The sequence below is a fragment of the Drosophila mojavensis genome, unplaced genomic scaffold (assembly GCF_018153725.1).
Source record: "Drosophila mojavensis isolate 15081-1352.22 unplaced genomic scaffold, ASM1815372v1 contig_16, whole genome shotgun sequence".
Taxonomy (NCBI): domain Eukaryota; kingdom Metazoa; phylum Arthropoda; class Insecta; order Diptera; family Drosophilidae; genus Drosophila; species Drosophila mojavensis.
The window spans coordinates 495,620-509,327 of NW_025318693.1; the positions used below are offsets into that span (position 1 = coordinate 495,620).

At 39.3% G+C, this 13,708-nt stretch overlaps 2 protein-coding genes and 1 long non-coding RNA gene across 4 annotated transcripts; 1 reads left to right on the top strand and 2 right to left on the bottom strand.

The window, feature by feature from the left end:
* Window positions 1–2,384: 2,384 nt before the first annotated feature.
* On the bottom strand, window positions 2,385–3,548 carry LOC6573864 (sperm flagellar protein 1). 2 transcript variants are annotated; one of them, XM_032727910.2, is made up of 2 exons: window positions 2,606–3,548; window positions 2,385–2,528 (listed from the first exon to the last, which is right to left on the bottom strand). In XM_032727910.2, the coding sequence occupies exon 1, from the start codon at window positions 3,382–3,384 to the stop codon at window positions 2,689–2,691; it is 696 nt and encodes a 231-aa protein (XP_032583801.2). In that variant the 5' UTR covers window positions 3,385–3,548; the 3' UTR covers window positions 2,385–2,528; window positions 2,606–2,688. The 2 variants fall into 2 exon arrangements, with proteins under 2 accessions (XP_032583801.2, XP_001999923.2); XM_001999887.4 differs by having other exon boundaries at window positions 2,385–2,416; window positions 2,472–3,548.
* A 2,007-nt stretch (window positions 3,549–5,555) lies between these two features.
* On the bottom strand, window positions 5,556–6,231 carry LOC6573862 (salivary glue protein Sgs-5). The gene is made up of 3 exons (XM_001999885.4): window positions 5,966–6,231; window positions 5,716–5,904; window positions 5,556–5,650 (listed from the first exon to the last, which is right to left on the bottom strand). Exons 1-3 carry the CDS (start codon window positions 6,180–6,182, stop codon window positions 5,619–5,621), a joined length of 438 nt encoding a protein of 145 aa, XP_001999921.1. The 5' UTR covers window positions 6,183–6,231; the 3' UTR covers window positions 5,556–5,618.
* Window positions 6,232–11,441: 5,210 nt separating this feature from the next.
* LOC122756824 lies at window positions 11,442–12,228 on the top strand. Its single transcript, XR_006356671.1, has 2 exons — window positions 11,442–11,578; window positions 11,645–12,228. It is a non-coding gene; the product is annotated as an uncharacterized LOC122756824 (long non-coding RNA).
* Window positions 12,229–13,708: the final 1,480 nt, after the last annotated feature.

The following is a 13,708-nucleotide window of genomic DNA, read 5'->3' on the forward strand; positions in this document are numbered from 1 at the left end:
AAGGTTGACAGGACCTTCTGCTCGGAGCATTTTAATTGCCAAAACTCGGCGTGTTTCGAATTTCGGTATCTAAAGTTGTTTTTCTCATTTTAATGGCGCTATTTTCATTAGGCAAATGTGTGTCCGCATTTTTTTGCTTTTTAGATAAAAAACATTCTACTCATTAGCATATAAAATGTATGGATGGATAGCTGGGGCACAGAATTGTCCTTTTTAATGTGTGTATACACATTTATTGCATATTCATCATTTTAATTGCTTGTTTTTATATTAAATGACTCGATAAGGCTTTTAAGGTTATTAGGTGGAGATGCCACATGTCCTGTGGCGACACTCACAATAGCCTCTGCAGTCGCTCAAATTTGTCTCCAATTGTGAAAGGGTTCGCTAGAAGTGAATATAATTCAATTGGGTTAAGAAACCCAAAAACAAAAACAATTTGAAAACAAAGAAATGATTTTCTTTTATTGTTGTTGGTTCATAATTGGTATGTTCATAATTTTAAACGTTTTAATTTAGTCTCCTCTCTAATGTCCTCTCATATATCGAACTGTTCCATAAAACTGTAATCATCTCATTCAAACTCTACAAATATTCTTGTATATTCTTTATATATTTCAACTTAAAAGCACAATATACCCTCACACATTTACCTTCATAGGGTATACAAAGAAACGCGCAGCGACGGAGCAGCAACAAAGAAGAAGGTGTAGGACATGATTACTTTTGCTTTGTTTCTGATTGTCGCTGTGAAGTCAAGAAATCATAGAGCATAAAGAGCAAAGAAATTACTTTGCCAACGAATGAATGGCTATGAATAAACAAGTGATCAATGCAATGAAAATGATTTTCTGTGAATTGTAGCATCAAAAGCTTCACAATTGAGCGCACAAAGTACTGCATTAAGAACGGTGCGGTGAGCAGCCCGACATATTGGGGGGATTGGTGAAAGAAAACACTTAGATTCTAAGGCAACAACAGTTTTAATGACAAAAGGAAAACAATTTGCAAATAATTAATATTTTTTGACTTGGTAGTTTCTCTGCCCTGTAAATATTTAAGGACTTTAAGGTTATGTTCACTTTAATTTCTGAAGTGTTTACCATTAAACTATGTCGCCGCAAGCGCAGCGACATTTACCACAACCGCAACTGGCACAGAGACTCTCTATTTCAGGACTGTCCGGTTCGTCAATATCGATGTCCGGGTCCACATCAGACTCGCCGAGCACGCAATCCTGGGCCGCGCAGAGGACCACGGCGAAGAAAATCAAGAGTTTTACGTTGAACATTGGATCGGGAGACCAGATGCTGTTGATACGAATGAATGTATTGACACTGTTTGAGTCTGCAACAGTTGAACGCCTTTTTATAGCTGAAAACTCAGTTAAGTAATTGTTTAAGCAGATGTGTTTTGAGATATTTTTGCAATTATTGTTTTTCTTACGAAAAATAAATATGAGATGCACAGTTCAGAAAATGAAACTGTTTTGTTATTTATTTACATTGATCTTAAAAAGATGCAGAGTACACTGAAATAAAATAATTAACCTTGAAGGAACTCCGTCAATTGTTTAGGGAATGATTGGTCCGATGGCGGAAAAGTTATATATCGAAAATATATGTGAAAGTATTATCAAATTAAATTAATGTACAAATTGAATAAATTGTACTTGATGATTTGATTATAAATGATGCAGTTAGTTATACCTGATTTGAGAGCTTTAGCTTATAACTGTATGTACGTATGATACAATAATCTTCATGCATATATCGTTGACATTATTGCACGAAAACTGATTGCTATCTACCGATTGTCTTAGACATACTCTCTGTAACAGTGATTTATACTCATATTAAAAAAATTATATATATTACTTCAAGTACAGGGTATATTAAAGTCGAGCATTCGAGCATTAATTGTCATATTTCCATTAAAACAAAAAATTATTTTTATTTATTTATGATTATTTACATTACTGATCAATAACATATTTTGACCTTAATAATGGGGTTTTGCACCTAAATATTATTCAGGTGCGTCGCTTATTATTTATACATATTACCTATGGAACTCATATGATTGTGACTCATTCACTTTTATAATTTAACATATGAAAATAAAACTATTTTTAAAATAAATGGGATAAATTGCCTCGGCTGTTTATATTGCCTATTATACAATATTATTATTATTATTTTTGATGATATTTGTATGTACTAAGAAAAACAGAAAAGTTATAAAAAATGATTAAAATTGGTTATAAATGTATTATTATAAAGCTACAGGCATAGAAGGGACATCAGTAATTGATACCGAAGTCTGTTGGGAAAGGTTTGTCATCGCTGATTAGTAAAATCATAAGTAAAATAAATACACCTGCATTATAATACTATATTAGTATTTTTAATCGATCCTGAAACGAAAATGTATCATTATAAATAATAAAATACGACATATTTTATAATTACGATCCTCGCAAGAGCCAATCGAAAAACCGCCACCTTATTTGGATGCTCCCTGCGCACCTTTCGTGTGTCAAATGGATATTCGCACATTAACATCGAAAAATCAAGTCTGACGCAAATATGTGACTGAAACTAACCGGTGCAGTATGCATTGAAGATGACTAAAGGATCACTCATTGATCACGGATTGGGCTAACAATCAATACCGAATTCAGAGCTGCTAATCGGCCTGACTACAATTTTTAGCATTATGATTTGCTAGTGCGGCAAGAGCGGCGATGCGTTCCAAAAGAAAATTGATACGGTCCTCCTTTACCATCATAAGGCTTTCCAGATACTTGGCCTTGTGGCTTATTGAGCTCAGGTATCTTTTCTTCTTGTAACTCTCCTGGATCACTTGCTTATATTTAGCATACGGCACGCTCATTCCAACTTCTGGCATATCCAGCTGAACGTTTTCATTTGATTTCTGCTCGGCAGCGAGCTCCGTGCTACCAGATAAACTCCCGGTGGTTTTCTTCTTGCCCCCTATCGATGAGATCCTCTTGGATGGACTCACTGGCGATAGCCCATCTCGATTCCAGGTCATTAAATAATAGAGCAGGCACTTCAATGCAGCCAGACTGCCCGAGGCAAGCTGCGTCAAGTCGTTATGGGACAATTTAAGACCCAATTTACGAAGCACTTTGTGGTTAAAGATCTCCCAGTTTTCTAGCTTTAAGGCTAGGCTGCTCTGCGACTTGTAACAGCACATGTCGACCAGCTTCGAATTTAAATTGTTAATTATTTGAGCAACGTTCACGACATCCGAGAGCTCGCGACGTGTGCGATTGTCGAGCTTTATCTGCAAATTGGACATCCATTTATTCAACTCTTGCAGCTGCTCGGAACTCAATGTTCGATTGAAGGGCATCATTTTCTTCAAAGGTAAATCGAAACGTCGTCGTATTCGTTGATACAACAATTATTTTTAACGGAAAATTTTGAACTTGTCATTGATTTGATGTCTGACTTGTTTTTGTGAAAAAATGCTAAAATGTGTCGAAATTTTCTAGCTCATGTCGATGGTTTGCAGCCCAGTAGGCATCAAAAGTTTTGGAAAACCCAACGAGATATCGAAACAAAAACATAAAACTTCTAAACACCATATATTTCCAATTTGCAAAGAATGAAGATTGCTTCCCATATACGTCTTACCTTACTTCGTTGGGCATAACCTTTCTGTCTTACCATAATTAATCCTGATGAAACTTGTGTATTAAGTGTATATAAGAGGAGACAAAACACTCAGATTCAAAGAGTACAACAATTTTATTGAAAACAATTAAACAATTTGCCAACAATTATTATTTTCTGCTCCAGCATTTTCTCTGCCCTGCAATTATTCAAGGACTTTAAGGTTATTTTCACTTTAATTTCTGAAGTGTTTACCGTTAAACTATGTCGCCGCAAGCGCAGCGACATTTACCACAACCGCAACTGGCACAGAGACTGTCTGGTTCAGCACTGTCCGGTTCGTCAATATCGATGTCCGGGTCCACATCAGACTCGCCGAGCACGCAATCCTGGGCCGCGCAGAGGACTACGGCGAAGAAAATCAAGAGTTTTACGTTGAACATTGGATCGGGAGAACAGATGCTGTTGATACGAATGAATGTATTGACACTGTTTGAGTCTGCAACAGTTGAATGCCTTTTTATAGCTGAAGACTGAGCCAAGTAATTGTTTAAGCAGATGTATTTTGAGATATTAAATATAATATCTACCACCTGTTCTTCAGATATATTTATTGAGAAAAGTCAATACATATAAAAATAGGAATGAAATGGCATACCTTGTAGAGCTTTTCAGCCTAAAAGTCAACATCGAATTTAAAAGTAAACAATTGCTGAATGAAAATAAAAATTGCAATACTTGCTAATCCTATAACCTGGATCATAGATGAGAATTATGATAATGGTTATGTCTTTTTTCAGAGCTGTTATTATACTCATTGAAGTTGGGAAATCAAGCCATAATTTTATTTGATTTTATTTATTTATTATTATTATTCTTTTATTTATTTATTTATTTATTATTATTATTATTTTTTTTTTTTTTTTGAGGTGTATATACATAATATCATATCAGGGCGACAAACTGAGGAGAATTAGCCACGCCCATCTGTCCATCCATGCGTCTATCCGTCTATAAATTTGTCATCTCTTCTTGATAACTCATTCCATTTATTTTGTATCGACTGTAATCGATAAATTGAGTTTGCTTTAAGAGTATTTTGAATATCTTTTAGACATAGAGACATCAGATTTAGTATGTATATAAATGTAAATACAGTAATTTACAGATTCTGGATATCACGCCGCTTTCGCCCCTAATTTGACAAATTACGTCATTACTATTTACTATATATGCTATACTAAATACCACTTCAAAACGTTATTATCACTTTATGAAAATTTGATGAATATAGTCCCACTACAAGATTATTTATTTAACAAGTTGGATATCATATTATTACCCACACTGCAGTCTAAGCGCAGTCGCTGCTAACTGCGCAGTTAGCAGAGCGATACATGCGAATGTATGTGTGCCTGTCTTTTTGTATGTGTGAATATTATACACTGTATAAAAGAAGTGCCGAAGAATGGAGTATCAGCTTATTGTAGAGTTCAGAGGATCTCCTAGTCGAGCAGTCTCGACTATAGGTAATTAAATTAATAATTCGTTTCTTCTACCTCATTGATACACAACATTAGGCCGTGTATGATTTTAAATTTCATTTGTTTATATAAATATTGTTCACATTCAGTGTTTTATATTATTATTATTGCCTAAGGCACTCGGATGCTTATGACTTTACTGATAATACTAGATTATCAAACTTTAAATTTTTTAGTTTCAGTACTAATATTTGAAGCCATTCCAAAAACATTCTGCAAATCAATGCAGCCCCCGCCCAATTAAATGATGTAAATTAATTCTCGCTAAATTACTACATATATATTTTGTATATGTCATACAATTTGAATTTTTTTCCAAAACTTATTTTTGATGATGATAACCCAGAAATATTCAATTATCGGTCAATTTAATGCATGCAGTTAAACTTTATTAAAAACAAATTATAATTGGTCAACAAATAACATTGGATTAGAAGAGACATCGTTTGTAGTTCAGATAAGCTTAAAGAAAAGAGACAAAAATATTTAAATTTGATCTGTAGACATTATTTTGCGATTTCACTTACCTGTTCGGTTTTCAGCTGAGAATTTCTGCAGTTCGCACAAACTCCTGAACTTACGCTGCTGCAACTCGTCGGGTTTGGTCTTGCAGCCGCATGCTGGACGCACAAGTATCGACGCTATCACTGGCTTTCTAAGGAGACAGACCTTCGGAATGAAGTACTTGCAAAGCTCCTCCGATACGGGCACAAGTGCTAGGGGCCCATTTAAGATTCGATTAATTCAGGATGAGTTATGTGATTACAGCGCACTTACGTCTTCTACAAGTCTTGAGTCTAAATTCATTCTCAGCATCCCTCAGGCAAGGATTTTGGATCGGACGACAAACGCATTCGTCGAGCACCCAGCACAAGTTTTTTTGATAGATATCACACCTGCTAGGAGGCACGAAGATGGGAGGAGCCGGCTTGAGTAAGATAGTGCTCTCCGCTGCAAAAAATACGACAGTCAATACGAATAGGACTCGAAGCATTTCGAATTTCTTGTTAACAATAGGCTAGTTAGGACTATTCTGATTGCTACCTCCGGCGGAAGGCTTTTTATAGCAATTTTCGTTTAAATATATTTATATATATATATAAATATGAATAATCATATTTGAGCAGCTGAGCACGCTAAGCAAATAAAGCCCATATTTTATATATTAATAGATTGTCATTTCAACTCTATACATGACTCACCAAAGAGACAGAGCTATAATATATCATATGTATATAGAAGACTGAGAAGCTGAGATGAGCCTGCCTAAGCAGCTTCCACTTGGACAATGCAACTGTAACCGGTTGAGCGAGGTTAGCAACATGAAATATGGGACAAAAATATACAAAAATATATTTGAAATAATAATAATAAAATGTAAGATACGGCCATAAATAATGATGACACCTTTTCAGCGGTCGGTAATTACACGCAGCAGTCATTAGCTCATTAGCATTAGAAGAGCGGAAAGCGCTGCTCGTTGCGGACTGCAATGGCGCAAAAACAAAAGTCAAACAACGCCATTAACCCTTTGCCGAGGAAGGGGTAGCCATTCCGGCTGCCCCCTCGCCAACGCTTGCTAATGTTGGCTTAGTAAGTAATAATAAAATAATAAGCAAAAAGTGTCATCATTTGAAGGGCGCTGGCGCGGGCAAATCCTGACGGATTTCGTATGTAATTACTTCAATTAAACCATCTGTGACAATTGCCGCAACCAAACATGAAATTCAACTTTACTTTTAAAATTCCCAATTGAGTTGAGGCGCATTATCCTGGCAAGCAACCCCCAGGAGCCGGTAACTCAACGCGCTTTTTACCTTTACCTTTGCGATGTTGTTGCCTTTTGCCGTTGTCGTTGGCGTTGTTGTTTCAACTCCTCCGGCTCCTGCTGATGATGATGATGTTGCTGCTGTTGTGGTTGTTGTTGTTGTTGTTGTTGTTGTCTCTTTTAATGGGGTGACATTTATGGCACTTTATCAACTCCAAAGTCAATAATGCCACTCAAGCATCTTACTTAAACGTGGCTTAAAAATATATACATATATATATACGAAAATATGAGGAGGCATAAAAAACTGTAGAGAAAATTGTAATGCGATAAAAATGAAATTTTAAAATTTATGCCGCTTATTGTCGATTCGTGGCGCCCGAAACCCAAGACTTAAGGCAGCTAATGCGCCCCAAGCAGCTGCAGAAGAATAAGAAGGAAAAGAACTGAACAAATCAAATGCCCCTCCGCTCTCCGAAGTTTTTGTTATGACAACCGTAAGATATTTGAAATGTACTCCAAAGTGTGACAGAGAGCGAGTGGAAGACTGCGAAATTGTTGCAGGGCATTAGGCAAATGGATCCCGCCGGATTAGCAGCCCAAGCGCCCCAGAACCCAAAAGCTTCAAAGACGTGGGCGAGGGCGAGGGCATGGGTGAGGGCAAGGGCGTGGGGTGCAGATTCTCAAGCAGCCATTTGTTGACATTTAGGCGCTGGCCTGGGAATATCGCCAGAAACTTTGCGTAATTAGGAGTATCTTTGAGACGACTCACGCCGCTGACAACTTGATTACGTTTCAGCAACATTGTAAAAGTTAATTGCCAACGCTGCCTTAAAGCCTGATGAGCATTTATCACCCTCTCCCAGTGGCAAAAACATCAACAACTTCTTCAGGCTCGCGTGTCGTGACGGAGTCAAGCAAAAAGCGGGGAATTCATTAGGCCCGCCACGTAGAGTCTTGTTACCACATTTTTCAATTATAGCACGTTTCCTGCTCTTGCCTTTTCTCTCTCACGTTCACGTTTGCACCTAATTCCTCTTCGTGCTCTCTTTCTCTTGTTTTTTTTTTTTTTTGCGCATTCCCTCGTACGCAAATGAAGAATTATTGCATTTTAATTTGGCAGCCGCTGCATAAATGTGCCAAAACATGTGCAGGTGGTGCATTGGTTCGATGGCTAAGTGGCTCGCTGGCTCGTTAGCTTACTGGATCCGCTGGGTCGGAGCCTTATCGAGGCGACTCGTCGAATTCCAGCTCTAATGAAGTGCAGTTCAAAGTTCAAACCGCCAACTAATTAGCTGTTGCTGCTGCCTCCAGCAAACGAGCCACTTCATTAAAATGAGTGCCCTAAAAAAAAAAAAAGTTAAAACAACTTTCATTCTCTCAGTGGCTCACTCTGCTGGTCAGTCAGCCAATGGCTGTCCCACAAAAATTTATTGTTAAAAGCCGCTAATGAATTATTTACTGCCCATTTTGCTGTCCGGCATGTCCTTTGCGTCCTTCATGATACGTTGCCGTGTGGGGTTGCTGCCTGGGCTCCGACTCCTCCACGCATAACTCAACCAGTTCACACCCTTAATTAACTGCCTGCGTGCGAGCGTGCGTGCGTGTTACCACAGTTAACAACATGCCCCGGCATTAGCCAGCCCAGTTGGCCAACTTGTTTGTCTTTTCAAAGTGCCCAAATTTGCGTGTTTTTATTTCCATCTTTTTTTTTTTTTTTTTTTATAACTTTGACTTATGAGCGTATTGAATGAAATTGTCTAACTAAAATTATGTTAAATAAGCGTGACAAAGGTTGTTCCGGTCTTGAATCATGTATATATGTATGGGTTTCTATAGAGCTGGATATAACTAGAATTACATTTCTATACTCCCTCTGTTCATATGCCCCTCTACCTATATGAACACAAACCGTTTCAATAAGTTTTCACTCTCATTACAATAGCATGAGGATTTACACAAGCGTTATTTGAATATGATTTAAATGCTTGCATAAAACCAACTCGTTTCCCCCAGGCTAAGCAAATCAGTCAGAATATCAACGATTACATTCATTCAATGCATCAATCATGTGCATATGAATAACCATTTTAATCACTCCGAGTTGCGAGTTTCGAGTTTCGAGTTACGCAGAAGAGCGAACATGAAGAATTGCGTATTATGACAGGATATCCTTGTTATGCCGTGAGCTGGCTATGTAGATGGTTGCGGGAATAAGCGTATTCACTTGACAGTCACTTTTGTTTTATTGCGATTTGCCAGCCCTGAGTTAACAACAAGAACAACCGCACACCGAAGAACAACAGCAAAAATTTCCACTTGGGATAACTTGTGAGCAATTGCAATTGCAATGCGGCTGCGGCTGCGGCTGTGGCTCTCACTCTCACTCTGACTCTGACTCTGACTCTGTCTGTGGCAAAGACAATGAGCGGTGCCTGCCAAATTGTTGTGGTGCAAAAATGCGGGCATATGTGCAAAGAGGCAATCGACAACACCAGAACAACGCAGCCATCAAGGAGTAAGTGCAGCACGAGCAACAACAGCAGCACGACGACGGCAACAACAACGGACCATTTACCAAGAAAATGAAAATTTATTGTCAGAAAATGAAGAAAAGCGCTTGGAAGCTTCAGCCCAGTCTGGTCTGCGGTTAGTGTTAGTTAGAAAAGGCAACCACATAGAGCGCCAGCAGCAGCAGCAGCAGGAGCAGTCGCAGCAGCAGCAGCAGCAGCATCAGCAGGAGTCGCAGTAACTAACAAGGCAATCAAGGTGATGCTTTGTTGTTGCTTTGCCCTGTTACGTCTAAGGGAGCAACTATTCTGGCTTTCTTATGTCTCGAAGCAAAGAGTTAGCAAGAGTATGGCAATTGTTCAGCTGTGGATGCATTGTCACTGAAATTGCTGTCGATTTGTAGCTCAATAGAAACACACACACACACACACACACATAGATGAAATTGGGTCGGCGAGAGGAGACCCCGAATGCCAAGCAAAGTCAGCGGCTAATGGAAAATATGCTCGCAAATGCCTAAAATGATAATGGCCAAACATTTAATGCACGTTATTGCTGGCCAGGAGCAAAAAGGCAATTTGAGTTTGGATTTGCTTAGGCCGCATCATGCTAGCTTTCATGTTGCCACCCGCCCAGCTCTGCCCCGCCCCGCCCATCCCTTGACCATTGACACGCCAGCGTCGAGAGCTAATGCAGTGAAATATTTATTGAAATTGTCTGGTCCCCGGGGGCCAATGCGGCGTCGTCAGTAACTGCTATTAGGCGGGGTCTTTAGCCAACTGCTAGCAGCAGGGAATTGGATTGGATATTTGTATTTGGCTCCGACGCCTTCGTCTGGCTGCCCAAAATGGCGAATGCCGGCAAATGGTCGGAGTGTGGGGCCGCAATTTACGAGTCTCTGTTTGGCACTTTTACCATTATTGCCCATCCAAATGTTTGGCTGCGTGGCTGCTTGGCTGCTTGGCTGCCGCATAAACAGTGCAAAGTAGGGCAAAAAGTTCGCACAGTTCTTCAGGCTCCCGTACTTGATTATAAATAACGCACATTAATGCAATTAACAACAAAAAGGCCCGCGCACTCACCTGAAAGCGACTGAGAGCCGAGAGACCTTCAAGAGAGTCCTTAGCTCGAGTGCCACTTCAGATGGGAAAAACATATTTACCCTGGCACAAAACACGGCTCAGGCTACGGGGAACTCGGAGCGGGAGGAACTGCAGGTCCTGAGGGCTGTGCGCTTGTATTTGAGCAAAATATTAGTACTGATATCTGGCTAAATGCTTGCCGCAATTATGCGAACGAAACCCGAAACGGATATGGATACTTGTAGCGCCTGCCCCGAGTCCTGCTCGCTGTTTGTTTGCGGCCACGTGCCGCGCATGTGAAGCTGCAACATGCGAGTAATTATCACACGCTTGTGGGCGCGTGCACATGCGAACGTTGCGCCGCATTGGCAACCCTGTCAACCGTTCAATCCACTTCAACTTTACACAGCGCCTACTACAAATTGTTGCAGTTGGGCGTGGCTCAGTGTTGTGCACGCTGTCAGCCCAACAACAGCAACAGCAACAAACAAGCAACAAGATGACAAAACAAATGGATTCAATGTTCGATTGGCACGCGGCAGACGCGTCAAAAAGCCGTTGATTATGGAGGTCGACTCTAATGGGTCAGTTGTTTGGTTTTAAGCTCTTAATGGGCACTTGATGCTGATGTAACCATGCGCCCTGAGACAGCCGAGTAGCCGTGTTGCCTGTGCGAAAGCAGCGTCTTTTACCAAGGGGAAGTCGATAAGTGCAGGATTAGCACACAAACTTTAAATGAACAAAGAGAGGCTCTGCTCCTGCTGATGATAGTTGCTGCGTGACGAGCAAGGAAACTACAGGTAAGCATAATGCAATCAATAAGCTTCTTAATGGCAGCAGAATTTTATGATAAATCTTTGATTTTTATTCAAATAAAACTCGCACAGTATATTATTATATTGTTATATTATTATGTCAACACGAAAGATTTCATTGTTTGGTTGTATCAAACTTAAAATTCATATTATTTTATCAGTTTGAAATGCCTAGAATATTGAATTCTCAATTTTCGACACATAGCTTCCAGACGTTGGTATCATAAATACATGTATTAGTGTAGTAATGAAAGCTTTACGAGCCTTAACTCCTTTCCAGAGACCAAGAGCTTCATTTTCTGCAATTAGTTTCCATACGTGGTAATGAATCAAAATAAGCTCAGAAGGAAAAAATCCAAATCCCCATTTAAGTAACCAGCGATTGCAACTAATTTAAGTATAAAATATGGAAATTCCTCAAGTCCACATACGGCATTCCAATGTGAAACGTCTAAAGAGCTGAATGAGTAGAAGTTTAAAAATTTGCATACTCGAGCTACGAAGTGGGGCTCTGAGCATTACAAACACCTTGAAGAGCAGAGAGAACAATAACATGCATATATCAACAAATAGAGTTTACAATGAAGTTTGAGCTCTCAGTAACATATCGTCTCTTGGATATAAATCTTATTTGGCTCAACAATTAAAATTCATGATGCTGAATTCTACCATCCCAAGAGTTAAAAATTATAAATTATAAACCACAAAAATATGACGACGGGAGGCCACTATTTAGTCAATATAAAAGAACTTTGTAAAAATATTATAAAACAGGTTTATCTATCAAAATCATTAGCAAAGTCCATCTACACTTTACACAATTTTTCATATCAAATTAAAATGTAAAAAGTATACCTTTAAAAATATTTTTATTTGTACATGGGAAACTAAATACTTACATTTTGATTCATAGCGTGCAATTAGAATTCATCTCTGCGCTCGCACTAACAAGTTGCTCGGGTGACTACTGCACACGGCGTCTAATTAAAATTGATCAACATATGCGGAGTTCGTACAAAAAATAGCCAAAAACTGCTCTTACAAAAGTGTCATTAGATTCAAATGTCAGGCGTGAGATGAGCTGTGTGTGTGCTCCGGTGGTGCAGTGATGGCTTCTGGCTTTGCATAGAAATGGGCATGAATATGAATTATTATTGGTTCATCAACCGAACCGAGTCTGTCTGGCTCCAAAAAATAGAGGTTAAAAAAGAAATATTCCAAAACACTGAGCTCGCCAAATGGAAAAATGAAAATAACTAGCCCAAATAGGATATTCGTGCATGACAACGTACCAGCTGCCATCAGCCAGGAGCCAAATGAATAAGGAATGCTGTGGGGCACCCAGCAGCAGCAGCAGCAGCAGCAAAAACCACTGAAATTTACTAAATAATTTGTGGACCCTGTCGCAGTGGAGCGCAGCTGCCGCACCGCGCGCTCCCTTGGCATGCTAGATGCTGCTTTATCATCTTGTTACATGTTTCAATTTGACGTCTATCAAGAGCATTCACCGGTTAGGCCTCGTAACTGGCTTTGTGTTGTTGTTGTGTACATATGCTATGCACACACTTACATATATATGTATATCTATATATAAACTTGAATATACCAGTGCTGGAGTGTTGGCATGCAGGTACATAAATCAAATCCATGCCGACCCCTCAGCATGCATGGGCAGCGATTCATATGTTTCATATTATGTCTAACGTTTTCTTGCTTCGCTTTTTTTATTTGCTCGCTCAGCGTCCTACTGTCAGCGAAAATTTTGAAAAATGGCAAAATGCCATTGATGAAAGTAAGCCGGTAAAAGCCCCAAAAAACATGGCGCAATGCAGTGGCGTTGGTATCTCCTAAAGCTAAGCAGGGCCACCAAAGGCTGTGTGTCACAAAAAAAAAAAAAAAGAGAGGAAACAAAAAAAAGGGCCACCCATACATAGGTGAAGCAGGTGGGCGTGTTGGTTTACAATATCCCAAAGCGAAAAGTCGTGTAAGCATTTTTTGCTGCCTCAGCAACAACTTTTTTTCGTCATCCTCTTGCACTGATTAATTGAGCTATGTGCTGACAGTCAAAGGACTGCAAAAGGCACCAACGGCACCAACAGCCACCGCCGCTGTTTGATAATTACTGCTGATATACGCGGCGTATGCGTAATATCCAAAACTAGCCATACATTGCTGCTGTCAGGCAATAAAACAATGCGCATTTGACTCAAAGAACATTGAAAAAAAAAACAACAACAAACCATTGGCAAAGCAAAGCAAAGAATTGTGGGTAGACAGAAAAATGGCAATCAACAGAGTTCCAGGCAGAGCAAGGCTATCAAATATACCCTGTAATTTGAGTGAT

Coding starts and splice junctions, on each gene's coding strand:
- LOC6573862 (XM_001999885.4), bottom strand. CDS start 6,182: ATGCTTCGAGTCCTATTCGTATTGACTGTCGTATTTTTTGCAGCGGAG. Junction 5,905..5,965: donor ACTCAAGACTTGTAGAAGAC/GTAAGTGCGCTG, acceptor ATGGGCCCCTAG/CACTTGTGCCCGTATCGGAG. Junction 5,651..5,715: donor CTCAGCTGAAAACCGAACAG/GTAAGTGAAATC, acceptor CTTTTCTTTAAG/CTTATCTGAACTACAAACGA.
- LOC6573864 (XM_032727910.2), bottom strand. CDS start 3,384: ATGATGCCCTTCAATCGAACATTGAGTTCCGAGCAGCTGCAAGAGTTG.